The sequence below is a fragment of the Pan paniscus genome, chromosome 12 (genome assembly GCF_029289425.2).
Source record: "Pan paniscus chromosome 12, NHGRI_mPanPan1-v2.0_pri, whole genome shotgun sequence".
NCBI classification, from domain to species: domain Eukaryota; kingdom Metazoa; phylum Chordata; class Mammalia; order Primates; family Hominidae; genus Pan; species Pan paniscus.
Genome location: NC_073261.2, coordinates 20,506,186 through 20,533,368, shown reverse-complemented (window position 1 = coordinate 20,533,368; position 27,183 = coordinate 20,506,186). Strand labels below are relative to the sequence as shown.

Genomic DNA, 27,183 nt, shown 5'->3' with positions numbered 1-27,183 from the left:
TCCCCGAATTTGGTCAAGATCTAAAGTTTATTTTGCTGTACAACTTCTTTTTTTTTTTTTTTTTTTTTTTTGGAGTTTTACTTGCTTCCAACACAAGGAAGGCAAGTTTTTATTGCTTTCATGATGATGGAAGGCAGGTAACTCATTTATGGAGTTTGAGCTCACTTCCAATAGGGAAGATGAATTCGAGATTTTTCCAGTTTCTAGGATGGTAGAGAGTAAGTAGTCTTCAGCCTGAGACCCATCCCTTCATAAGTAACTGAATTAGGGTTTGTCTTGGTCAAAGTTAAGATTAATAACCAGCTGGTCTTAATTTCTCCTTACCACTAGAGTGCTCAGTAATCGTACAAGTTTTGCCATCATTTGTTTTGCTTAAAACAGATGATGTTGTTTTTACTGTTATTAGTTTGTTTCTGTTTTTGTTGTTGTTTTGCTCTTTTTCCCATTTGGGTTAGATCAACTCTATCTGACTTGATCATGTCTGAAGGCAAGTTCCAAATTATGGGGAACAAGGCCTCTGAAGTGGCTAAATTTCCACACACAAAAAGAGGTGGTGTGGTGTTGGGAGAAAAATGACCAGCAAAAGGTGGTGGTGGTGGGGAGGAGGGGAGGGAAAGATTTTTTTATTTTGACTATTTAAGGGGCTTTATTTATATAACAAGGTCACCTTTTATCTAGGCGGGCCAAACTGAAATAGCAATGGCTGTCACCCCACAGTGCAGTCCCATAGCTAAGGGTTCTGCCTTCTTTTTTCCTACTATGACAGCCTGGTTTTGTTTCCTAAATTAAGCCCTTTCTGGTTTGATATTTGGTGCTTCTGAAATAGCAGCAATTTGTTCTAGCTGAGATATGGTAATGAGATTTAAAAGGATTTTTTTTTTTTTCGAGACAGAGTTTTGCTCTTCTAGCCCAAGTTGGAGTGCAATGGCGTGATGTTGGCTCACTACAACCTCTGTCTCCTGGGTTCAAGCAATTCTCCTGCCTCAGCCTCCTGAGTAGCTGCGATTACAGGTACATGCCACCACATCCGGCTAATTTTTTGTATTTTTAGTAGAGACGGGGTTTCACCATGTTGGCCAGGCTGGTCATGAATTACTGACCTCAGGTAATCCACCCACCTCAGCCTCCCAAAGTGCTGGGATTACAGGCATGAGCCATTGCGCCTGGCCTTAAAAGGATTTTTTAAAAGGAGTTCAGTGGTTAAAAGTCAGTTTAATTAAAAGATAACATCCAAGTTGTGTGTGTATGTGCATGCATGTGTGTGTGTTTGTATTTAAAAGGCCTTCAAGTGTTTTTTTTTTTTTCTCCCAGGACCTCGTTCTTTTTTTGAGCGAAAGTTTTCTTCTTTTCAGTTGACTGAATTCTGTTTTCTAAATTTACTGGTGCTGTCTCTCCTTTCTCTTGCGCCCTCTGCTGCATGAGGGACTTAAAATAGTTTATAATAGCCTAGGGTTTCTTAAAGAAGATGGAGAATGTGCCAGACTCCCTTTGGGGAGAGACCTATTTTTCCTTATGGAACCCTGAGATCGTAAGCAGACAAATTCATCTCAGCTCTTAAATTGCTTCCTTTTGTGTTGTGTTACCTGATTTATTGACTAAAATAGTTATTGCAACAGAGGCTACTCTTGGGTTTTTAAGGAAGAGTGTAGTTTAGACAGTTAGAAATGCCTTTGTTTAAAAAAATTTTTTTAAGTGCACTGTAAAAGCATCACATGGTCTAGCTTCATAATAATTCTCCATTTTTGGAGACCCAGGATTCAGTATGGGCTCTGCCCAGAGCTCAGAGATCCAGTTAAAAGACAGGTAGTTCCGGCAGGGTGCCGTGGCTCATGCCTGTAATCCCAGCACTTTGGAAGGCCTAGGCGGGCAGATCATGAGGTCAGGAAATTGAGACCATCCTGGCTAACACCGTGAAATCCTGTCCCTACTAAAAAATACAAAAAATTAGCTGGACGTGGTGGCGGGCGCCAGTAGTTCCAGCTACTCGGAAGGCTGAGGCAGGAGAATGGCATGATCCCAGGAGGCGGAGCTAGCAGTGAGCCAAGACTGCGCCACTGCGCTCCAGCCTGGGTGATGGATCAAGACTCCCTCTCAAAAAAAAAAAAAAACAGAGGAAGTTCCTAGCTAAATAAAATTGGTCTCCTCATACAATCTTATGATAGATTTCTATAATTTTATGTTTGATTTGGTATCCATCTTTAATTTCTCTCTAGCACCATTAGATTTTTTCTCTCAGTACTTTAAGATGTAAATTTTGCTATCTGAGTTTTTATCTACAAGTTGTTTTCCTTCAATATGCAGATTTAGGGCTATTGAGCTGACAACTGCCTATGGTAGCAAACAGATTATTGAGAATTTGAAAGTCTAAGATAAGAAAAAAGGTTCTTATGAATCTATAAGATGTACTTCTATTGTCATGCCTAATACATCTATGTATTTATGTGTTGTGTACACAGTGTTTTACTACATATATATACATATATATAAGAGCTCTAATTGACTTAAAAAAGCACTTGAATCAAATACTTTATCAGGAAAAAAGAAAAGACTAGTCAAAAGCTTTTTCAAGGTTATATAACTTTAATAAATAAGTTGGCTTTAAAATTATTGGTAAAGTAATATTAGAAATGTCTTAAGAACTGCCAGCATATATTTTTGTTTGCATTTATTGATCAAGCAATTTTATACTTATCCCTGCCAAATACTATAAGATGTCAAAATTTGTCATAAGGGTTAGAAAACTATAAACCCAGCCCAAAACAGAATGATCTTTGCTTGTGTAATTTTTAATAAATAAGACATTGATATTGGTTTAAGGAAAATAGCTATATCTTGAATTATTCAGTTAAATTATTATAACTTCTAATCGTGTGGCTTTAGGCAGTTTAGTCCATAGGCAGTAAGGTTTGTTTTGGGAAAGGACTGTTATCATCTTGTTTAAAAACTAAAGTAGAAACTAAATTCCTCCCAAAGTTAGTTTGGCCCATGTCTAGGAATGAACAAGGACACTTGGAGGTTAGAAGCAAGATGGAGTTGGCTAGGTCACATGTTTTTCACTGTTTCAGTTATAATTTTGCAATGGTCAGTTGCATATCTTTAAATGATGACTATCGCAGTTTTCATAGTCTAGGTAAATGATTAAAATAAGATAATTAGGCTAGACACGGTGGCTCACGTCTGTAATACCAGAACTTTGAGAGGCCGAGGCAGGCAGATCACGAGGTCACGAGATCGAGACCATCCTGGAAAACATGGTGAAACCCTGTCTCTACTAAAAATACAAAAAATTAGCTGGGTGTGGTGGCACGTGCCTGTAATCCCAGCTACTCAGGAGGCTGAGGCAGGAGAATCACTTGAACCCGGGAGGCAGAGGTTGCAGTGAACCGAGATCACGCCACTGCGCTCCAGCCTGGATGACAGAGCGAGACTCTGTCTCAAAAAAAAAAAAAAAAGATAATTAGGTGAATGTGATGGAATAAATACTTGTAGACAAACGTCATAATTTGGAATCTAAAGTTAAATTAAATAATAGATATTTCATTATTTGAATATTTTCCAATAAAAATATATTGTAGGAAAAAATTCTTTCTAAAAAAGTGTCATTCTAAAAAAGGCGAACAACTTTTGTCTAATTCAAAGCTTATTTAAAGGTTATGGGCCAGTCATGGTGGCTCACACCTCTAATCCCAGGACTTTGGGAGGCTGAGGCAGGTGGATCACCAACATGGAGAAACCCCATCTCTACTAAAAATACAAGATTAGCTGGGCGTGGTGGCGCATGCCTGTAATCCCAGCTCCTCGGGAGGCTGAGGCAAGGAGAATTGCTTGAACCTGGGAGGTGGAGGTTGTGGTGAGCCGAGATCGTGCCATTGCACTCCAGCCTGGGCAACAAGAACGAAACTCTGTCTCATAAACAAAACAAAACAAAACAAAACAAAACAAAAATTTCTGTACAGTGCAGAAGGTCTTTACTTTTGCCTTTTGGTAACTGGCCTAACAGATTTTATTGTTTATTGAAACAATTCCTATGCCATTATTATCAAGTTTTGGTTTGCTTAGGAAAAAACTGAGATTAAATTTAAAAAAATTAAGGTTATTACATCCATGTATCTTTCTGTATGTGCCTTTAATGTACTTGTGACATTGAGTTATAGGGCTTTGACTCCTGGGTCTAAAAGAACACCAAGTCCTGCTAAATTTTAAACCTTGACAGCAATTAAACCCCATCTGCAAGTCCAGTTGAAGATGCCAATCAAAATAAACTGCATTCCTGAAACACGGGGCCAGAAATTAAAACTATTCAATTCCTCAAGGCCCAGGGACTATTGTGGAAGAGGTGGGCTTGTGAGATTTTAAGGGCTGATTTTGAGGATAAAATACCTTCAGTTTCTCTATTAATTAATCATTAATGTCAAAGACACATGGATGCAAGAGCAGCATATAGGCCCCTATGTCAGATTAACAAGGTTTTCTTGAAGCATTAACTGACTCCTTAATAAAGATTATAAAAGTCTTGTGGAAGTTATAGTCAAGATTAAAATCTTAAAGATTGTTTATACATTTTAAAAAACAAATTTAATCGGTTTCATGCTGTTTTTATTAGGGCTTATTGTTTGGAAAATTAACATTCCTCTCTTAAAGAATGAAGATTTTTGCTTTTTTTTGAAATACTTGAGTTATCGCTCTGGTCAAGTGACTGACTTATTTTGTAATGACCTGAGATGTCAAGTGATTTTGATAAAAGTGATTTTCATATCAACATACAATACTATAGGATTCCATATTTGCCTATATGTTTACTTTTACTAGAAGCTTTATATTTTTGCATAGTTCCATGTTACTGGATAGCATTGTTTCATTTTAACTTGAAGGACTGCCTTTAATATTGCCTTTAGGGAAAGTCTAATGGTGATGGGCTCTCAGCTTTTGTTTTTATGGGAAAGTCTTAATTTCTCCAGTTCTTAAGGGAGAGTTTGTTAGACATAGTATTCTTGGTTGGCAGTTTTTTTTCTTTTAGTTCTTTGAATATATTATTCTACTTCCTTCTGGCCTGTGAGGTTTCTGCTGAGAAATCTGATAATCTGATAGAGGCTCCCTTGTATCTGATGAATTGCTTTCTTTTGCTGCTTTCAAGATTCTTTTTTTCTGTGTGGTTCTTGTACACAACAGACTACTATTCTGCCATCAAAAATAATGAGATCCTGTCATTTGCAACAACATGGATAGAACTGGAGGTCATTATATTAAGTGAAGTAAGCCAGGCATAGAAATACAAACATCACATCTTCTTGCTTATTTGTAGGACCTAAAAATCAAAACAATGGAACTCATGAAGATAAAAAGTAGAATGATGGGTTACCAGAGGCTGGTAAGATTAGTAGGTGGTAGGAGGAAGAAGGGGATGGTTAATGGGTCCAAAAAAAGAAAAGAAAAGAAAGAGTGAATAAGACCTACTATTTGATAGCAAAACAGGATGACTATAGTCAATAATAATTTAATTGGACATTTAAAAATAGCCCAAATAGTATAATTGGATTGTGTATAACACAAAGAATAAATGCTAGAGGGGATGGATACCCTATTTTCCATGATGTGATTATTATGCATTGCATGCCTGAAACAAAACATCTCATGTACCCCATAAATATATATAAAAAATATATAAATATATATACCTTCTATGCAGCCACAAAAATGAAAAATAAAAAATTTAAGAAAAGATTCTCCTTTTCTGTAACTTTTGAGAGTGTGATCATAATGTGTTTCAGTGTAGGTCTCTTTCAGTTTATCCTAGTTGGAGTTCATTTAGTCTCTTGAATTTGTATGCATACTTCTTTTCTCAGATTTTTAACATTTTTAGCTATTATTTCTTCATATTAGCTCTCTTTCTCTTTCTGTTGTCTCTTTCTGAAACTTCATAGTGCATATTTATTCCTCCTAATGGAGTCCTGTAAGTCCCACAGGCTGTCTTCACTTTTATTCTTCCTCTTTTTTTCTTCTATTCAATAATTTTAAGTTACTTATTTTCAGTGAATTTCTTCCCTTCAATAATTTTAAATTACTTATTTTCAAGTTCACTGATTGTTCTGTCTTTGATGGTCAGTCAGGTATAGCTGACTGGAGAGACTCAGGAAGACAAGGCTTATTATACTGACAGCTGCTAGGAGAGGAGACACAGTGTGCCACACAAGGTCATCTGTTTGGTCAGGAGGCAGGAGACAGGAAACAGGAATGAGGGGAATGAGGGGAAGGTTTGGCTAGAGTCTTTATTGGGGTTTACATGAGAAACAAAAGGGAGGGCAGAATAAGTATTTTAAGTTTGACTATTTGAGTAATTTTGGTGTTATCTAAGCTATGGGTTTGTCCCTAGTTACTTGGTACCTGGTTGTGGATGATTAAAGCATACCTCCTGGGGCATATGGGCTAGAAAGGGAAGTTAGGGCTTTAGATTTATTAGTTTGTATATCAAAGCCACTCTCCTGGCTGAGCCCTTGCTATTTCTAAGAATTGGCTGAACCCAGGAGGAGCAGCCTTTCCCCAGAGAGGAAGGTTTTTAAAGATGTCAAGACATCATTACACACACACTTACTTTATATGCATTAAACTGATTTTTCTGTCCAATGAAGTCTGCTTTTTTGAACTGTATGTGAATTTTCAAGTTTGATTATTGATTTTTTAGCTCCAGAATTTGTTTGGTTGTTACAATAGTTTTTATCTCTTTGCTGATATTCTTATTTTTTCATGCATCACTTTCCTGATTTCATTTAATTGTCTTTCTGTGTTCTATTTCAGCTCATTGTGGATCTTTACGACGGTTATTTTGAATGTTAAATTCTCTTTTAGGTAATTAGTAGATCTCCACTGCTTTATGTTAGGGGCAGAAGGCATCCAAGTTACCAGCAGTGAATCTGTACAGATCTGCAGCCACCTCAATTCTTGCCTCCTCAGAAGAAACAACTTGACTGAGGGACATAAGGCAGAAAAAGAGACCGAGTTTCACAGCAGGAGTGGAAGCTTATTAAAAAGCTTTAGATCAGGAAAGGAAGGAAGGTACACTTAGAAGAGACCCAAGCAGGCACTGTGAAGGTCAAGTGTGGCATTTAACCTTAATCCTAGGACTTTATAGGATGGTTCACTTTTGGTATCTTGCACTCTTTTTCCCATGATTCTTCCCTTCAGGTGGGCTGCCTGCATGCATAGTGCCCTTCTTATGCTTGGAAGTGAGCATGAGCAGTGTGTTTAGGAAGCTGTATGCATCCCCATCTGAGGCTTTCTTCTCTTTTCTGGTGGAGTCCCCTCAGAAGATCATACTCTGCCATTTTGTCTCTTAATGTGCATGCCTGGGCTCATTTGCCCAGTTCCTGAGATTTTAATATCAATCTCAAGTGTTTTTATCTCTTTGGGAAGTTGCTTCTCACTGGTGCCTGCATTCAATTAACACTTTAATGTGACAGCTGTGGACCATCAGTAGATTGTCTCTCCCTGGTGCTGGCTGCCAAATGATCATTTTTAGAGAGGCAATGCGAGAACTGTTGAACCATTACCTGATGATGGCCCAACGTTCCTGGTGGGTAGGGGAAGAAGTCTCTCCTGCCCCACGCATGCCTGTCTAACTACCTGTAACATTTAGGGCTGGTTTCTGGAGATTTATTTTGTTCCTTTGGTTGGGCTGTGTGTTCCTGTGTCTTTGTATGCCTTGTCATCTTTTGCTGAGATTTGGGCATTTGAAAAAACGGTCACCTCTACTGTTCTTTACAGACTGTCAGTTAAAGAGATATGTCTGTTTTTCATCAGGAGCTCATCATGTCTTGCTCTCCCTGGTGTTTGCCTCCAATAGTGCGGTTTCTCTGGTGCTGTAATGAGCCACCTTTGTTCTCAGTGGCACCCAACCTGAGTATGCTGTTGTTTCTGTTAGCACTTCAAGTTAGGTGATACAGAAACCATCTACTATATAATTTTCTGTTTCATGAGGTATTTCTAATTATAGGGTGAATTTTCATTTCTCAAACGCTGGATTTAAGTTTGAAACAGTATGATGTGTATTTATTTTTAAAATTATGTTCCCACTGGTTATTCAGAAATAAATAGGATTGAGGTGGCCTCCTGAGGCCTTTCAGTCATATTAAATCTCTTAACATTGCCAAAGTGTATGAGTTTCTAAATACTTTACATAGAATCATAATACTTATATTATTGCAGTAGGTTACCTATTGCATCTCTACACATGAGCTTTGATTTCCTTTAATATTTTCTTGGTTCAAGTCCAGACCTCCTCCACAGAAGTCAAAGGTTATTGCTCTGGTGTGGCAAAACACCAAATGTGTACCCTGTATTTACAGACTCAATGTATCAGAAAGGTTACAAAGTCTAAATGCATTATTTTAATTCTCTGATGAAATGGAAATAATCTTGAATAGATCTAGAATACAATATCCTAATCACTAGTTTCAAGAGACTTGAGAGAATAGGCCAAGTGAAGACCAAACTGAGTTGGTCTAGTTGGGGCTGCAGCTAAGTAACTAAACCACAGAGATTGGTTTTGCTTGCTGGGGGTATAGAGGGGATTTTCAGGAAAGTAAGAGGTAGGCTGGGCATGGTGGCTCATGCCTGTAATCCCAGCACTTTAGGAGGCCAAGGTAGGTAGATTGCTTGTGCCCAGCAGTTCAAGACCAGCCTGGGGCAACTGGCAAAACCTTGTCTCTACAAAAAAACGACAGAAACAAAAAATTAGCCAGGAGTGGTGGTGCATGTCTGTAGTCGCAGCTACTCTGGTGTCTGAGGTGGGAGGATCACTTGAGCTCAAGGGTTTGAGATCAGCCTGGGCGACATGGTTGAAACTCTGCTCCACAAAAATTAGCCAGTGTGAGCCTCTGGTCCCAGTTGCTTGGGAGGCTGAGGTGGGAGGATTGCCCTTGAGCCCAGCAGGTGGAGGTTGCAATGAGCTGTGATCACACCACTGCAATCAAGCCTCGGCGACAAAGTAAGACCCTGTCTCAAAAAAAAAAAAAAATCTTGTCCAATAGAAGGTTCTCTGATGTTAGAAATGTTTTAGAATCTGCACTGCCCAATATGATACCCTCCAGCCATTCATGGCTACTGAGCAATTGAAAGTTGGCTGGTAAAAATGAAGAACTGAATTATAATTTTATTTTATTTGAATTAATTTAAATTTAAATAGCCACACGTGACTAGTGTCTAGCATATTGAACATCATAGCTATAAATTAGCGTGCTTTTGGGGACTATCTACTTGAAATATAAGAGTTAGCTTTTAAAAATTTCCCTGACATGTTTTTTCAGCCATTTATATTTGAGTGTTTTATATACTGTTTGGCGTGCAGTGAAATATACAGCAATATCCCTATCTTGGAGAAAAAAAAGTAAAAATTAAAATAAGCAAAGAGAGACAATACAGAAACATGAGAGTTGCCATAATACACTTTAATCTTCATCACAGAAGAGTTACACTAAGTATAGAGGACTTCAGAAAAGCAAGAGTGCTTTCCAGGTTGTAGTGTTTGTAGGAGGAAGGGACTGGTTATTGAAGCACGTGGTATGTCTTGGATAGGTAGAAAGAAAGGAAGAGAAATTTCAGGAGGAGGCTTGGTATAAATAAAACTGGGAGGGTAGGAAGTGGTAAGATGTGACTAGGACCCAGTAAGTAGGCTAATTTGCTGGAATATGGAGGTGGTTTGGAAGGTGAAGCTGGAAGTGAAGGCTGGAGTCATGGTTATAGCTGCTCTTGAATGCATGGCTAAAATCTTGGGATTTATCTTTCAGGCAGTGAAAGTTCAGTCATTGAAGGATTTTGAGCTAAGGAACAACATAATAAGAGTCTTTTTAAGGAAAATAACCTTGCCATCTGTCTCAAATAGAGAGAAATGGGTTAGGAAGCTATTACACTAGTTGAGGCAAGAAGTAAAAGGTTTCTGAACCAGAAGGGTGGCTATAGAAATAGAAGGAAAACAAGGAATGGTTAGACGGAAATATTGTAAGAGATTTCGTAGATTAAAACTGACAGATTTTGCTGACAGATTAGAATGGATTGTGGTGGCAATGGGAAAGATGAGTCAAGAGGTGATCCAGGATTGTAGCATTAGCTAAGGGTGGGAGAGTGAGTCCAGTTAAATATATACGCCAGTGAGAGATGGGGACAGATGTATTACACTAGGACCCTGAAGTTTTTCTTGGAGGGTTCCAAGAGGAACCTGAATCACTTGATGGTTACTTCACCACCAAAAAATTGCTGGAACAAACAGTCACTATTTACACGTTAGTGATGCATTTAAAAATTAACTTGAACCGGCTGGGCACAGTGGCTCACGCCTGTAATCTCAGCACTTTGGGAGGCCGAGGCGGGTGGATCATGGGGTCAGGAGATCGAGTACATCCTGGCTAACACGGTGAAACCTCGTCTCTACTAAGAATACAAAAAAAAAATTAGCTGGGAGTGGTGGTGGGCGCCCATAGTCCCAGCTACTCGGGAGGCTGAGGCAGGGGAATGGCGTGAACCCAGGAAGCAGAGCTTGCAGTGAGCCGAGATCGTGCCACTGCACTCCAGCCTGGGTGACAGAGCGAGACTCCGTCTCAAAAAAAAAAAAAAATTAACTTGAACCAAAACTTAATCTGAAAATGTTAGTGTATTATCATGTGAGGACTGAAGCATTTCCAATATGTTAATAAGCACATGATTGTAGAAAATGTAAATATGATGATAATTGGCAATGATACCAGGATTGTACCTAGTGATTTATTGAGCTTCCCTCTCTCCATGTCGCCACCCTGCTGCCTGTCACCACTTTGCCTCCAGCCTTTTAAAATAATTTTCTAGTAGAGTGAATAAGAGCAAACACAATAAACTATTCTGATAACTGGAATCTGATATCATTTGTTATGAGAATTAAACTTTCATTATTACCCAAATATACTGGGTAATAAACTAAAACATTTTCAGTTGTTTTTCTTCCTTACTAGAACTGGAAGTGGAAAGTTAGTCTGGTATCAGTCATTTTTTTCTTGTAATCTTCATCAAATCTCTCATTCTGAGCCACAGTGAAGTGTTTCTTCCAGTCTCCCACTGCCCCTGAAATACAGTTATGTGGGAGAGGGTCAGTAGCTGTTGGAAGAGTCTGTGCTTCCCTATTCTCCTGTTTCTGTATGATGATTTCTATGCCATGTTCTAGGAAGGGCAGTATTGGACAAAACGTTTCTCTTGCTATCCTGTCACTTCCTTATCCTGAAGAGAAGACAACTTTCTTGTCTGATCTGTGAGACAAGGAGAGCCTCTTGCCACCTGGTTGCATTAGTGGGTGGGCGAGACCGCCATGTTACAATAGCAGGCCTGAAGGGCTTTCTTGTCTTTCCCTGTGCCCTGTTGCACATTGAAGCATGGTGGGTGCTCATGACTGTAGCTCCCATGCTGTAAACTGACCAAGAAGGGCCTATTTCTGGGAGGCCCAAGGTACCATTTGAAGAAGAAAAAATAAGACCTCCCCCCACAAATTCTCTAATTGGAATCCCTGTTACCTTTCCCCAGTTTCGTTTTTCTTAATGTTATCTATCTATGTATTCTTTATTTTGCTTATCACTAGAATATAATTTCCACGCAGGCATGAATTTTTGTGTTTTGTTCACTGCTGCAAACAGTGGCTAGAACAGTGCCTGGCACATAGAAGCCCCTCAGTAAGTACCTTTGAATAACTGAATCTGATAGCATAGAACTGTCTATAAAATGGATTCTTTGCCCTATCTGACTTAATTCTATATATTTTCATGTTATTAGCCAGAACTCTTAAGGGAAAGTGGGGATAAGTGGTTGGATTTGGACATCAAATCTTACTCTCTTAATCTTAATAATAATTGGCTAATTAAACGTGATTTTCATTTTATCAGTGGCTTCTTAAATACTTCTTTTCCCCAAATCATTTATTACAGATATTATTTTTCCTAGACACAGGAAAGAAAACTCCTCAAATGCTTTAAAATATTTGACAGTTCTTTTAAGATTATAATGAAAATAAACTATAAAAACCTTTTCTCATGAATGGAGAAATGGAGTGGTCCATGATTTCAGCAGGAATCGATGAATAGTTTGCCATTGGATTCTGTTTCATGACATCAAATGAAGTGTAATGGACAATTTTATCTAGAACTTTGTCATCTAATTTCTTCCCAATAAATTCTGCCAGCTTCTGAATTTCATGCTTTGGGTTCTATGATCAGAGTCAAAAGAAAAGTAATGATTTAATAGAATTAGTTTAAAAAGAATATTGTGATGGATTAATGACAGTAACCAGTAACATATTACGAGCTAAAATAAAAAACAAATCTTAACAAATGCTCAAGTGACTCATTTTAACGTGATGACCCATATTGTTCTTTTTTTAGTAATTGGAATCACTAATAATTTTTTCCCCTTAATATGTAATCAACTGGGTAGGGTTAGTGAAACATTCACCAGACAATGACATACAGTGCCTAGTGAATGGTTCACTAAGGGAATGTGTCAGGGTTATGTCCACAAGCCCTGCTCAAGGCATTTCAGAAGCACAGGGGCAGAAGATTTAAGACCTGACACAGAGGAAGCTACATCCTGTTTCTGACATTGACAGAAATGTCCCCAGACTGCAGTGATGGCAGGAGGAGAGGAGAGAATTTTTTTTTTTTTTTTGCATGCCTCAAGAGGCACTCATGGCTAGTGACTCTGGTACCAGACCACCAAGTCAAGTGGAACTGAGAGGAGCTGAGTTCCAGTGTAGCTACTGATTTCGCATCAAAGGGACATACAACCTTGTGACATCACTGTGGCTGTGGGACTCCTCCATCTCTAGGAGCAGAGGGCGGGTGGGGAAGGAAAGTGGAAGCGCTTACCCTGACCACTGTGTCTATAGCGGGCTTCTGCTTTAAAAGCTTGTATGTCAAAAATGTTTCATTTAACTGACCTCACACAGGCTAGGAATCAGAGAGTGCTGAGAATTGTGAGCTTTGTGGGAACTACAGTGAGGGGACATTCAAGAACAAGATCACAGCAATATTTTTAAAAGTTTTAGGGACTCTGAGGTTAGATTACCTATTTCGATAACGTTTCTTCCTGGCATGCATAATACGCTAGGGTCTACCTAAACAAAAGAGCCCCATTCCCAGCGACATATCCTTTCTCTGACATGGCTATGATACATGCTATAGGGAAACATCATCTGCCTGCAGTCTTCGTATGGTGGCACAACACTTTTGTACCAAGTAAAAACAAAGTAAACACAAAGAAGGAGGGAATTTTATACTGATAACCTCATAGGTTGTTCTGCTGGTTCTTTGGTCATGCTTCTGAGAATCCTAGAGCTATAACAATTATTTTAAAAACCACATGAAAATAGTCTGTGTTTTCCACTCCTTTGATATTTTGTAGAACTCACTCATATCACAAGGCCCAGCAGTGATTGAACCTTAGAGAAGTGCATCTAAATGGTGATGTGTGCTTGAATCTCCTGGGAATTTTATAAAACTCCAGACTTAGCAGGCCTACAGCGGGCTCCAGTAGCTCATGCAACTAGTCTGTGAAGCACCTGTTGAGTATCAAGGCTTTCAACGACCAATTCAAGAACAGACACTGTAATTCTGTATGGATCTCTGTATTTAGTGGGGTCACAGAAAATAGCTGAGTAGATGATTATTTACAACAAACATCCACTGATATTATCTCATTTAGTCCTCAAATAAATCTTGAATGGGTAAATATTATTATCTTCATTTTTACATTTAAGAAAACTAATTTCCCAAGATGTTAAGTGTCTTTACCAAGAATTGACAGAACTTGATTTCAATAATTTTGAATCTAAATCATTAGTATTTTCCATTGCACCACTTCTTAAAGTTTCTTAAAGCTATTGGCTGGGCGTGGTGGCTCACGCCTGTAATCCCAGCACTTTGGGAGGCCGAGGCGGGCAGATCACGAGGTCAGGAGATTGAGACCTGGCTAACACGGTGAAACCCCGTCTCTAGTAAAAAATACAAAAAATTAGCCGGGTGTGCTGGCGGGTGCCTATAGTCCCAGCTACGTGGGAGGCTGAGGCAGGCGAATGGTGTGAACCCGGGAGGCGGAGCTTGCAGTGAGCCAGAGATCGCGCCACTGCACTCCAGCCTGGGTGACAGAGTGAGACTGTCTCAAAAAATAAATAAATAAATTAATTAATTAAATAAATAAAGTATTATGTTCGTCAGTGCTAATAAAAAAACAAAAACTCTGGGCATGGTAGCTCATGCCTGTAATCCTAGCATTTTAGCAGGCTGAGGAGGGAGGAACACTTGGGATCAGGAGTTCAAAACCAGCCTGGCCAACATGGTGAAACCCGGTTTCTACTAAAAATACAAATAATTAGCTGGGCGTGGTGGCAGGCGACTGTAATCCCAACTACTCCGGAGGCTGAGGCAGGAGAATCTCTTGAACCCGGGAGGCGGAGCTTGCAGTGACTTGAGATCGCATCATTGCACTCCAGTCTGGGCGACAGAGTGAAACTCCTCCTCTGTCTCAAAAAAAAAACAAACAAACAAACAAAAAACCAAAAACCAAAGAAACCAAAATGTGCTAGGATTTTTTTTCCTGCTAAACTGCATTTTAAAATAGACATGCAAGGGAGAAAATGACATCATCCATATTGTGTAATAACCTGCCTGTAAGGGAAATGTGCAGCATCCCTGGGAGCACCAGGAAGTTGCAGGTGAGACTGTGTGATACTTAAACTCATGATCAGCCATGCGCACTTTGACAAATGACAGCTGTAACCAATGAAGTGCAACAATTTTCGGTTCCCCGCATCAATCTGAGTCCCTGATGGGGTCAATACATGATGACTTAAATGTTTTATGGTCCAGTGGGTACACCTTAGATGGCACTGTGCTCACCTTCTTCATGTCCTCATAGAAGAGATAGAGAATACGGTGTTTGTCTTTGGCTTCCCACCATCCTTTCACATGTTCATGCCAGGAGCCCCAGCACACTGGAGGATGGGATGGAAAACAGGGCAATGAGTCACAGAGGTCCTATTATACCACCGAAAGGAGAATTCCTGAAGAGAAGTGAGAGTGTTCCATTAAAGAAGGCAGAGCCCCTGCTGGTCAAAAGAAAAGATTCTTTCCTTCTAGGGTGTTTGGAGATTTTGAGAAAGGAAGGGAAACAAAGCTAAATTCTCTCACCTTTCCCAGCCAGAAAAGTCTCAAAATACTCTTCCCATGTTCCTGGAGCAGGAAGTGCTTTATTCATTCTTTGGAAATGGTAATAGGACACCATGTTGTCCTTGGGATTTCTTGCTACATAGATTATCTGGGAATGATGAGGGGAGGGGAAGGGAAGAAGCAAAAAAACAGGAATTTTTTCTTTTTTTGCTGTTACTGCCCAGGCAAGTCATGTTAGGGTAGATACATTTCATACAGTTCATTTTTTTCTGAGGCTGCATTCTTGTCATCCTGGTTATGGGAGACTTTTTGTTTTTTTTTTTTTTTGAGATGGAGTCTTTCTCTGTCACCCAGGATGGAGTGCAATGGTGCGATCTTGGCTCACTGCAACCTCTGCCTCCTGTGTTCAAGCGAGTCTCCTGCCTCAGCCTCCTGAGTAGCTTGGATTACAGGCGTGTGTCACCACGTCCTGTGAATTTTGTGTTTTTGGTAGAGATGGGGTTTCGCTGTGTTGATCAGGCTGGTCTTGAACCCCTGACCTCAACTGATCCACCCATCTCAGTCTCCCAAAATGCTGTGATTACAGGCATGAGCCAACGTGCCTGGCTAGGATTCATATTAATTTGCATATTGATTATTGTGAAGAGGTATATATATATATATATATATATATATATATATATTTAACAAGTGAAGTGTTTTAAGAGGAAATGGAAGACTAAGGTTGTTTTAAGGAGTACAACTCTGAATTCCTTTTGCTTTTTACCTTACAGTTTTTCTCTAGCAAGGATGGTGGCAGCAAGTGAAAGGGAAGATGTGTTTTCAGGATCCGTGGTGAGGGCATTGCATGAGCTTGTTCCAAACCTGCAAAATTGGTTTTCGATCAATTTCTACGATTTTTTTCTCTATTTGCTTCCAAGTCTTGCTGCTTCCATTATTACTACTACAATTCAAAGCATCTATAAGAGCATTGTAACTGTAGATCTGGTGTGAGAGAATACGTCTAGCCTATGAATAGATGTTTTGACTAGAACAATTCCTAACCATAACAGTCATCCAAATAAATAAGAACCTAAAAAATTCAAACCCTTTCACCAGGATTATCTTACTTGAGCTTATTCTTTTGAAGTAAAATTAATTTCTAACTAGAGAAACAAAATTTAACTCACTTTTGTATAAACAGCAATTCCATTAGAAAATGTCTGGAGTATAACAATGGCCAGACACAGTTAAAAAAAGACAAAACCATGAAACTCACCAATAATTGTTTGAAAGCCTATAATTTCAAAAGGTGCAAAGACAGTAAAAATCCTAAGTGCATTTTAGGACTGTAGTGAAGTGTGGCTATTTATACTCACCAGATCCTAAGGATGGGATTTTCATTTCGAGGAAAGGAAATCGTTGATGAGTCGGTGCCCGTTTACTTTTCTCCACATCACCTTCATTTTGTATTAATTCCACTATCTCCTGAGTCCATGTTGTTCCTTACGTGCACGTAAAATGAAGATGAATAGACATCTAGTATAGTACATTCCTTAAAATATGATCAAATACTTGTTAGAACATCTATGTCTTTTGTTTTGTTTTGTTTTGTTTTGTTTTTTGAGACAGGGTCTTGCTCTGTATCAAGGCTGGAGTTCAATCGTGCAATCTTGGCTCACTGCCTCCTGGGTTCAAGCGATCCTCTCACCTCAGCCTCCTGAGTAGCAGGGGTTACATGCAGGCACAATCACCCCTGGCTAATTTTTGTACTTTTTGTAGAGACGGGATTTTACCATGTTGCCCAGGCTGATCTGGAACTCCTGAGCTCAAGTGATCTGCTCGCAAGTGATCTGCTCGCCTCAGCCTTCTAAAATGCTGGGATTATAGGTGTGAGCCACCATGCCTGGACCATCTATGTGAATTTAAAAGCTAGGTTTTAAATGGGATTCAGAAGATAGCACTCCTTATTTATATCTTATTATCATAATATGATTTTTAAAAAATACTCCAATTTTGAATGGACATTAGACTGATAAATATACATTTCTTTTTTTCTGTCACAACTATTAATTTGGATTGTTATTATTGTTCTATTTATTTAGCTGTATTGTCCTTAGAAAGGACATTCTCCCCAAATTGTGATCTGCTATAGAGAAATGACTACATGGTTTTCAAACTCTCTTTTTCCCAGTTGCATAGCATAGGAGACACTTAGTATTTGTTGGCTGAATGAGTGAACCATTACATTAGGGCTTGAACTTGATATTGACCATTAGCACTTAGTATTCAGTTTTTCACCTTTCTCTGTTTCCCCCATATCTCATGGGCTGAAAGGCTGTAAAAGGCCTTCCCTAAACTCCTTTGCCACTAAGATTCTGAAGGCTATTTAGATCCCTCCAGTGAGATGCATTAGCCTGAGTTTTGGAAGGCAGTGGGGAGATAGAAGTCATCCTTCCTGAGGTGGTGGCTGCTGATAGTAGCCCCAGCAGATAGAAATTTTGCAGAGACCATTCCACGTTCCATGGCCCAGTGCCCTAGACCCAACCACTGCCACTGTGGCCATAGGTAGAATGGTATCCCCCAGCTTCAGTCTGTCTGTGTCTTGCACTGATCCTGACTGATACAGTGATATTGTGCTATCAACATAATCTTCACCCTTTGATGAAGATCTGTTGCACCAGATGTTCTGGCAAAATCCAGGTTAGGAGGATGTTGAGTTATTTTAGGATGGCTTTTTTTTTTCTTTTTTCCAGAGACAGGATCTTGCTCTGTTGCCCAGGCTGGAGTACGGTGGTGGGATCCTAGCTCAGTGCAGCCTCCAACTCCTGGGCTCAATGGTCCTCTTGCTTCAACCTCCCAAATAGCTAGGACTGTGAGTGCACGCCACCATGCCTGGCTAATTTTTTTTTTTTTTTTGCACATAGGAGTCTCCCTATGTTGCCCAGGCTGGTCTCAATCTTCTGGCCTCAAAAGATCCCCCTGTCTTGGCCTCCCAAAGTGATGGGATTACAGGTGTGAGCCACCATGCCTAGCCAGGATGGCTTTCTGAATCCTGATCTAGGTTGATCTTTCCTGTATTATCTGGCTGAAACTCTATAGATTCTTTTTCCCATATTCTCAATTTAGTGCTTTTAAAGGCCTAGAATAAGGGCATAGGTTAGAAAAAAATTAAATTACATTTTATATTTTATAGTAGTTGGTCTCCTGTATTTTCTGGCAGCAACTTTTATTACAGGACAAAGGGCCAAGATATCTTTAGCTATCCATGCAAAGAATATTCCAGCCATTTGTACTAGTTTTATGGGAATTTATAGCCATAACACTGAATGTCTATAATGAATGAATTGAATGAATTTATAGACATGAGCCAACATGAGGGCAGATTCAAATGTTGCTAGAGGCTCCGGGGTGAGTGGAATGACTTCTCAATTTATTCTCTAGAGGTCAGTGATTCTATGATGTATTTTTTTCTTGTGTCATTCAGAGTATTATTCTTTTAAAAATTTAGGGTGAACTATTTTTGCCATCTATGCTTGTTTCTTCTTCCTTCTAATCAAATAGCCTTCATTAATGTATATGGTTTTAATTATGATTAAATATTACTTTAGATGGCAAGCATTTAATTTTCTTAGTGTGCTTTTTGAATTGCTTAAACCTCATTAATGCCATGAAAAACCTAAATGAACCATATCTTTGTACTTGCGTTTGGCAGATAGAGAAAAGATTATTTATGTATTGAATTGATAATCAAGTGGAATTGTCAGTGAAATTAAGATGATGAGATGTGATCCTCACCAGTGGCTACTTTTAGAAATTTACATTCAGAAAAATTTGATCCTGAATGGGCTCCTAATGAGTAAGATTGGGAAATCAGGACCAACATGAAACAGATGGACAAAGAAGAGACCAAGGCCTCCATGTGCCTGCAGAATCTTCTGTCAGGATCTTGAGAGATAAGAACAAAAGAGGATTTTGAACAGTCTCAGAAAATACTGAGGTTTAGATTTTTTGATGTGTGTGTGTTTGTGTGTGTATAACAAGAGTTTTTGACAGCTTGATTTTGCAAAGAGCAAATGTATATACAATTTGTGTGTGGACCCAGTAATGTATTTCTAGTAGATATGTAGATATGCAAAGATATTTATAGAGAACTATTTCCACCTCATCATCACCCAATTTTTATGACGTGGTGGCTCGGCTCAAGCTAGTCCTACTTTTACAGACAACTTTGTTAAACTGATTGTTGAGATAAGGCAGTTGGTTCACAACTTACCACAAAGGAAGGTGGAAATCAGAAGGATGGTTCTCAGACCCTGAGATGGGAGGGCTGCTGAGGTGATATCAGCATTGCAGAACCAAAGCTCCCCTGTTTCTTTCCCAAATCAGACTCGGGATCCCCTTTCTAGCTCACACACTCAAAGCAGCTTTTTACAAGATCTACAATAAGGGCCTAGATTGGGAACGAATAAATAAACAAGTCTACCCTTTTGCTCTTAACTGTTTTCACTCTCTCCTGGGAAAGTGGAAAAAAAAAAAAAGTACATTATAGCATCATAGGAAGATTGAATTCTAAAAATTTGTATGTCATTTTAGTATGTTTCGGTACAGCTTCAGTTTCCACTAGTAACTTTCCTTAGCCATATCACTCTGTCCAGTAGAGTTTGCCAGATCAACTTCTTTATTTCATGACTAATGCATACTTCCCACTTACCTTCCTAACTCTCCTCTTCCCCTTCCCCTGCAAGCCCTTCCACCTACCTGCTTTAGGATAGGTAGAAATAAGCAGGTCATCAGGCTTGGCTTGGAAGTTCCAGATCTTATCCCAGATGTCACAGGTGTCTGTGGGTTGAAGAATTCCCTTCACGTAGTTGACACTTAAGCGCTTTGTTCCATCAAATGTAAAATCCTCCATCTCGTGTAAGGCCATTAGTGTAAGAAATCAGAGGGCTCTTCCAGACACAAAGTTATCTTTCAGTCAGCATATGGCTGCGTTGTGGATAGAGGCAGCACTCTATCCACCACACTACCACACTATCCAGCCCTCTAGCACAGGCCTGTCTGGGCCAGCAAACAGGGAGAAAGTGAGTTGCAGGCCTCCCGACTCAGGTTCCAGGGAACTGGAACTCTTGTTTATGAATTTGTCCACTGGAGTTTCCTGAGGAACTGCAGCCCCCTCCTCACCAGGCTGTGGCGTCACAGCAGAGGCGGTCACAAACCCTGCTGGCCAGCAAACAGGGAGAAAGTGAGCTGCAGGCCTCCCGATTCAGGTTCCAGGGAACTGGAGCTCTTGTTTATGAATTTGTCCACTGGAGTTTCCTGAGGAACTACAGCCCCCTCCTCACCAGGCTGTGGCGTCACAGCAGAGGCGGTCACAAACCCTGCTGGCTGGGTCCCGTTCCAGCCCTTCCGTTCTCTGTGAGTTAACAGGACATAGTATCACATTGTTTATAGCTCTCATCTCTGTGTCCATTAAACCCTTCATAGATAATTTCAGTAATTGTTCCTTCTGGGAATTTTAAACAATTAAAAAGTTGCAGGACTTGCCTGTGAAATTACAGATTCTACACAGAATGACTTCCCTGAGAGACTGCAGGGACTTCCCACTTCCCGTGGGCTATTAACAGTGGGGGCCTGGATGGATCTGAATCTCCCAGTACAAACATCTGCCAGGGTCAGCTTTGTTATTTTTTAAGAGTAAAATAAATAATGCTAAACTGGAGAAGTCTCCTTCCTTTGTAGGGGTTTCATCACAGCTATGAAAACATGTATGCCTCATTTAAAGCAAAAGGGATGCAGAAAACTCCAGAGTTAACAGAAGACAGTGGCTGCCTTAGGAATCCATTCTGCCCCTGATAATCAGAAATTTCACAACTTGCTTCAGTCCCTGCCCCCGGCCTGGCCTGCACCCCAGGGCCATGCCACACTTGCTCCCCATGGCAGCACTCCTTCTGGAGATCTTGTCGGCTCTTGTGTGTCTGGCTGTCTGATTCTCTTTATTCGTGTCCCAGCTTTGATGCCCCCTTTCTGGAGAAGCCTCTTTGACTTTCTGTGTCATCTCAAGTAGGTCCCTCCTATTTCCTTGCTCATGGCACTTTGTGTTCCTTTAGAGCAACCATTGACAGTTAGTTTTTGCGTGTTTACTTGTTGGCATTTTCTGTCTCCTTCACTACACTCTAAGGCACATGAAATGGGGCCTGTTGTTTTCTCACTGTTTGATAGCTGTATGCCTAGTGTCTGGCATTCTTCTATTTCTCGAAAGAATGAATGAGTAAAACTAAGCAAAAATTGAGGAAGCGAGTTCCTTGGGCCATCATTATGTGGGGACTAGGTGAGTATGGTGGCTGTGGCTTGACATCCTTCAGAGAGAAGTCAGGCTGCCTGTATTTGAATCCTATGCCAACTCCCAGTAGCTGTGGGCAATGGCAGGTTACAGAATCTTTCTCTGTTTCATATCACGCTTTTCCTCAGGTCTGAATTGGGGATCTTAACATTATCTACCTCATGGTTGTGGGGAGATAAAACAGCTTATTTAATGCTTGGCAACAGGGAAATGTTGAATAAATCGTAGCTGTTAATAATAATGGGTGACTTTGTTCACCATTTCTCTGTGGCCCATGTTCTGGCTGCAAACTCAGAAAAGATCAATTCTTTGGCTTTCCCTATTCCTCATCCCCTCCCTCCAGACCATGGTGAGGTGGATGGGCCCTTGAGACAGAGACTGCCAGGTGGAATGCCTGGGATGCATATGCATTTAAACAGACTTTTAAAAATCACCTATAATTTTTCAGTTAGATTTTATTCTATAGCCTTTTTGGCCCTGTGTGCCATCAGAGTAGAGTGGTAGATATTCAGCAATGCCTTAGCAGTTTTCTCTAGTGCATTGTGTGCTAGAGGGGGAGGGCTGGGAGATGGGGGAGGATATGCTTCTGGACCCAAAGATGACTGACTGGGATTGAAAATAGATCCAGGGAAGATGGGAGGTTCCAAATAATTTGAAAAGTGATCTTGACTACAAACACTGCTCTTATTCTCACTTGATGTTTGTACTCAATAGTACTTTCTCATGAGGTTAGGAGAATTAAATCAATATATTTAGTGATTATAAGAATAAAGTTGGTGCTAAGTCTACATTTGACAAGCATTGCTTTGGAATTCTAAATATATGGGTTTGAATTTAAACTGCCCCCTAATAGCTGTGTAACTTTTCTAATACTTATCTCTTCTGAGCCTTTCGTTTTTTATTAATCTCACAGGGTTAATGTAAAGTTGGATGTAAATAAGGCATCCTAGAGTCTTGGGATATATTGGGTACCCAAGATAAAGCTAATATACTCTCCCCCTCTAATTCTTCCCTGAATCTCCCTTTCAACTCTGTCACTGTTTGCTTCTGAGCATGGAGAGGAGATTCCAACTCTCAACGTGCTTTAGATGTCCTTTTTGCAAACTACTAACTTGTTCAGGCCTCAAATGTGATTCATTTGCAAAATTTGTAACTGGGGTTTCCAAACTCTTTTTTTGTTAGTAAAATCCAGCATGCTGGTTACTACCCTTAAACAGGTCTCTGTTTGCTTTTTACGAAAGGAATATGTAGGCAGGGCGTGGTGGCTCATGCCTGTAATCCCAGCACTTTGGGAGGCCGAGGCAGGTGGATCACGAGGTCAGGAGATTGAGACCATCCTGGCTAACACGGTGAAACCCCGTCTCTACTAAAAATACAAAAAATTAGCCGGATATGGTGGCAGGTGCCTGTAGTCCCAGCTGCTCAGGAGGCTGAGGCAGGAGAATGGCATGAACCCAGGAGGCGGAACTTGCAGTGAGCCAAGATCGCACCACTGCATTCCAGCCTGGGCAACAGAGTGTGAGACTCCATCTCAAAAAAAAATAAATAAATAAAATTTAAAAAAAGGAATATGTCTAAAAGACGTTTTGACTCGGCACACTGTTTTAAAACACACCCGGCCAGGCGCGATGGCTCATGCCTGTAATCCTAGCATTTGGGAGGCCAGGGTGGGCAGATCACCTGAGGTCAGGAGTTTGAGACTAGCCAGGCCAACATGGCGAAACCCTGACTCTACTAAAAATAGAAAAATTAGCCAGGCATGATGGTGCACGCCTGGAATCCCAACTACTCAGGAGGTTGAGGCAGGAGAATCACTTGAACCCTGGAGGTGGAGTTTGCAGTGAGCTGAGACTGCACCACTGCACTCCAGCCTGGGTGACAGAGCGAGACTCGGTCTCAAAAAAAAAAAAAGATACCCATTGGAGAGTGAGCTAAGCCTGTGTTGAAAAAGTTGAATTGTAATGGTCTTTGTTCTTTGAATCAATATTTAGCTTAGAGGTATTGTAAATGACTTATTTGTTGTTCAATACTTGAAACTGAAGCACGAGGAAGAACTAACAAGTCCACATAATTAAAACTGGAATCAAATCCAGATTGTTCAGATATTGATAAATATCTATGGTTTATTCATAACTTCTTTTCTCCCTTCCTCTATTTAGATGGCCTTAAGGCCATTCTATTTGCAGTACACTATTCCAGAAGCTGAGTAGGGAGAAAATGAAACTCAAATGAATTATATTACTCTTTGCTATAATACTTTAATCAGCTTCAGAGATTGGAGGTTACTGTAAGCACTTAGTGAGGTGAAGCAAGGATGTAGGCAATCTGTAATTTCAGACAATTCCTTAAAACATAACCTAAGAACCCCTTACATTCTCAGAAAAATGAAAAGCTGTGTCAAATGCTGGGTCACGTAGAGCTTCCAGCTGTAGCAAATATAGATACAGGATGCCCAGTTACATTTGAATTTTAGATAAACAGTGAATTAATTTTTAGTACATGCATTTTCTGTGCAATATTTGGAATATACTTATTCTTCAAAATAAATCACTGGTTGTTTATTTGAAATACAAATGTGAGTTGGCATCCTGTATTGCATCTGTCAACCATAAGTAGGGGAGCAGTTCTGGCCAAGTCTAACTCCAAAACAGAAAAACTCCAGGAGCTCAATCAGTGGGATTAGAAACATGCCTGAAGCAGAAAGCCTTTCAGAATTGCACATGAGCTGGGTGACCACCTGCCTCTTTTCCCTGGCTCATGGGGAAAACTTCATACTTTCCAGTTGTTAGCATCTCTGCCAGCCTCTCCTCTGGGCCTGGAGATTCACCCAGCTTGTTTTGTGGAGATGGCACCACCTTTATTGGGGGAACCCACACCTGATAATTCAACATGAGTCCTTTTCTATTTTCCCTAAGTGTCGGCCGATCTGAGAAATAAAGGGAAAGAGTACAAAGAGAGAAATTTTTAAAGCTGGGTGTCCGGGGGAGACATCACATATCGGCAGGCTCCTTGATGCCCCTGAGCCGCAAAACCAGCAAGTTTTTATTAGTGATTTTCAAAAGGGGAGGGAGTGTACGAATAGGGTGTGGGTCACAGAGATCACATGCTTCACAAGGTAATAAAATATTACAAGGCAAATGGAGGCAGGGCGAGATCATAGGACCAGGACGAAATTAAAATTGCTAATGAAGTTTCAGGCACGCATTGTCATTGATAACATCTTATCAGGAGACAGGGTTTGAGAGCAGACAACCAGCAGGAAGCAGCCAGGCATGAGCCACTGCGCCCAGTTTTACCACACTCTTAAAATAAAAGTTGGATTTGACCCGTGGAAGTAGTTTGCCAACCACTATTCAAGGTAAATATCTAGAAGTGTGATTGCTGGGCCACGTAGTAAGTGTGAGTTTAATGTTATCAATGCACTGCCAAATTACTTTCCAGAGTAGGTGTATCATTTTGTATTCCCACTATTAATGTATTAGAGATCCAGTTAAATTGTATTTTTGTATTCGGGTATCATCCGTATTTTTTTTAGTCATTCTGATAAGTGTTCTGTGGTATCTCATTATGGTTTTACTTTGTATTTCTCTAATGGGTAATGAGATTGAACATCTTTTCATGTGCCTATTTGCCATTAACATGCCTTCTTTGGTGAAGCATGTGTTCATATCTTTTGCTTCTTTTTAAATTGTAGGGGAATTTATATCCTCAGATTTTTTATTCTGTTGAAAAGCAATTCTACTCTTCAGTATTGGTAACAAATAGTCCTGATGTTTCAGTGGCTACTAGCATAAGTCTATTTCTCTCTTGTGCTGCCTGTCTATCATGGGTCACCTGAGATCTGTTCCTGATCCCTTAGTACAGGCTTCTCACTGTGAAACCTAGCCTGACACCCTGCCCCATCTGGAGTGTTGCTGATTGGCATGGCAAAAGTAAGCCATGCTCTAATTAACATTTCTACCCATGAGAAATACATATAACTTTGTCTTATATTTAATTAGCCAAGCAGGCCATTTGGCATGCCTTAACTTCAGAGGTGGGGATGTCCAATCTTTCCATGTCCCTAGGAGAAGAATGTAGCCATAGTGACAACAGCAGCATTGTCACTAATAATAAGGTATCTAGGCAGTTCTCATGTATGTCATATTCTCTTACCATTTCTTTTCAATTAAATTTCTAAAATATACCTGTAATCTCAGCACTTTGGGAGGCTGAGGTGGGCAGATCACTTGAGGCCAGGAGTTCAGGACCAGCCTGGCCAACATGGTAAAACCCCATCTCTGCTAGAACACAAAAATTAGCCAGGCTTGGTGGCACACACCTGTAATCCCAGCTACTTGGGAGGCTGAGAAACGAGAATCACTTGACCCCGGGAGGCGGAGTTTGCAGTAAACCAAGATTGTGCCACTGCACTCCAGGCTGGGTGACAGAGAAAGACTGTCTCAAAAAAAAAAGAAATTTCTAAAATGTAAAAGCACTACTAAAAGAAGATATCTTTTAAGGGGAGGCTCACTGACTTATGTATTTCATAAATTAATGTAAAAAACGTGGGGCCTGATGTTTATTTTCACAAGTAAGGATATTTCCAAAAAAATTTACAATCACACTTCCATTTCATTAAGAAGGACATTTTAACATCAAGTGTGAGAGCATAATCTCAGGGTAAAAAGAAAATTGAATGTACCTAGCTGTATGAAAAACTTGTATTATCCTTAACTTTTACATCTCATTAGTAAATCATACCATTGAAGGATGACATTTGGGATTTCTTAGTAGTGGATTCTGGACTAGGAATTGCAGGGAAATGGTCCTGGGTATGTGTCCAGGATCAGGAAGGACTGTGCCATGATCAAATTAGGGCCTCACAGAGGTTTAGAAAGGCCATTAGAGAGAAAATTAATGCATATTTCTTTTACTTTAGGTTATTATTTTAAAAAGTGTTACAAGGAACCACATGGGTTATTAATTGCACTGAAAACAAAATGTTCTTTGGCTACATTGTAACTGGTCAATGTGAGTGATGAGGTAGTCTTTATCACTTGTCTTGACATCTAGCTTTACTTTTCAGAGCCCTGCAGAAAGTACAATACCAGTCAGACCTTTTCATAGTCATTTAATTGCTCATTCTGAACCACTACAAAGTGACTTTTTCCAGCCTGCAATGGTACTTAAAACGTAGCAACAAAAAATACTTTACCATAAAAATACATGTGTAGTGGCCAGGCATGGTGGCTCATGCCTGTAATCCCAGCACTTTGGGAGGCCGAAATGGGTGGATCATGAGGTCAGGAGATCGAGACCATCTTGGCTAACATGGTGAACCACCCCCACTACTAAAAATACAAAAAGAAATTAGCCAGGCATGGTGGTGAGCACCTGTAGTTCCAGCTACTCGGGGGGAGGCTGAGGCAGGAGAATGGCGTGAACCCAGGAGGTGGAGCTTGCAGTGAGCTGAGATCGCGCCACTGCACTCCAGCCTGGGTGACAGAGTGAGACTTTGTCTAAAAAACAACAACAAAACAAAACAAAAACAAAAAAAAAGTGTAGAAAAGCTTGATGAATGTATGCTGAAACATTAAAGTTATCTCTAGAAGATGGGATGACATATAACTTAATATACATCTGGAATCTTCAATAAGTATATATTATTTTATAATATGAAAGTTATTTAAAAATTAGAACAGTTTATAATTT

General features: G+C 40.0%; 1 protein-coding gene across 1 annotated transcript; it reads right to left on the bottom strand.

The window, feature by feature from the left end:
• Positions 1-896: 896 nt before the first annotated feature.
• On the bottom strand, positions 897-27,183 carry SULT1C4 (sulfotransferase family 1C member 4). Its single transcript, XM_003804667.6, has 7 exons — positions 19,908-27,183; positions 16,526-16,651; positions 15,934-16,031; positions 15,189-15,315; positions 14,898-14,992; positions 12,031-12,211; positions 897-11,082 (listed from the first exon to the last, which is right to left on the bottom strand). The coding sequence occupies exons 1-7, from the start codon at positions 20,074-20,076 to the stop codon at positions 10,970-10,972; spliced, it is 909 nt and encodes a 302-aa protein (XP_003804715.1). The 5' UTR covers positions 20,077-27,183; the 3' UTR covers positions 897-10,969.

Coding starts and splice junctions, on each gene's coding strand:
- SULT1C4 (XM_003804667.6), bottom strand. CDS start 20,076: ATGGCCTTACACGAGATGGAGGATTTTACATTTGATGGAACAAAGCGC. Junction 15,316..15,933: donor TGCTAGAGAAAAACTGTAAG/GTAAAAAGCAAA, acceptor CATCATTCCCAG/ATAATCTATGTAGCAAGAAA. Junction 11,083..12,030: donor TTCTCCATTCATGAGAAAAG/GTTTTTATAGTT, acceptor ACTGTATTTCAG/GGGCAGTGGGAGACTGGAAG.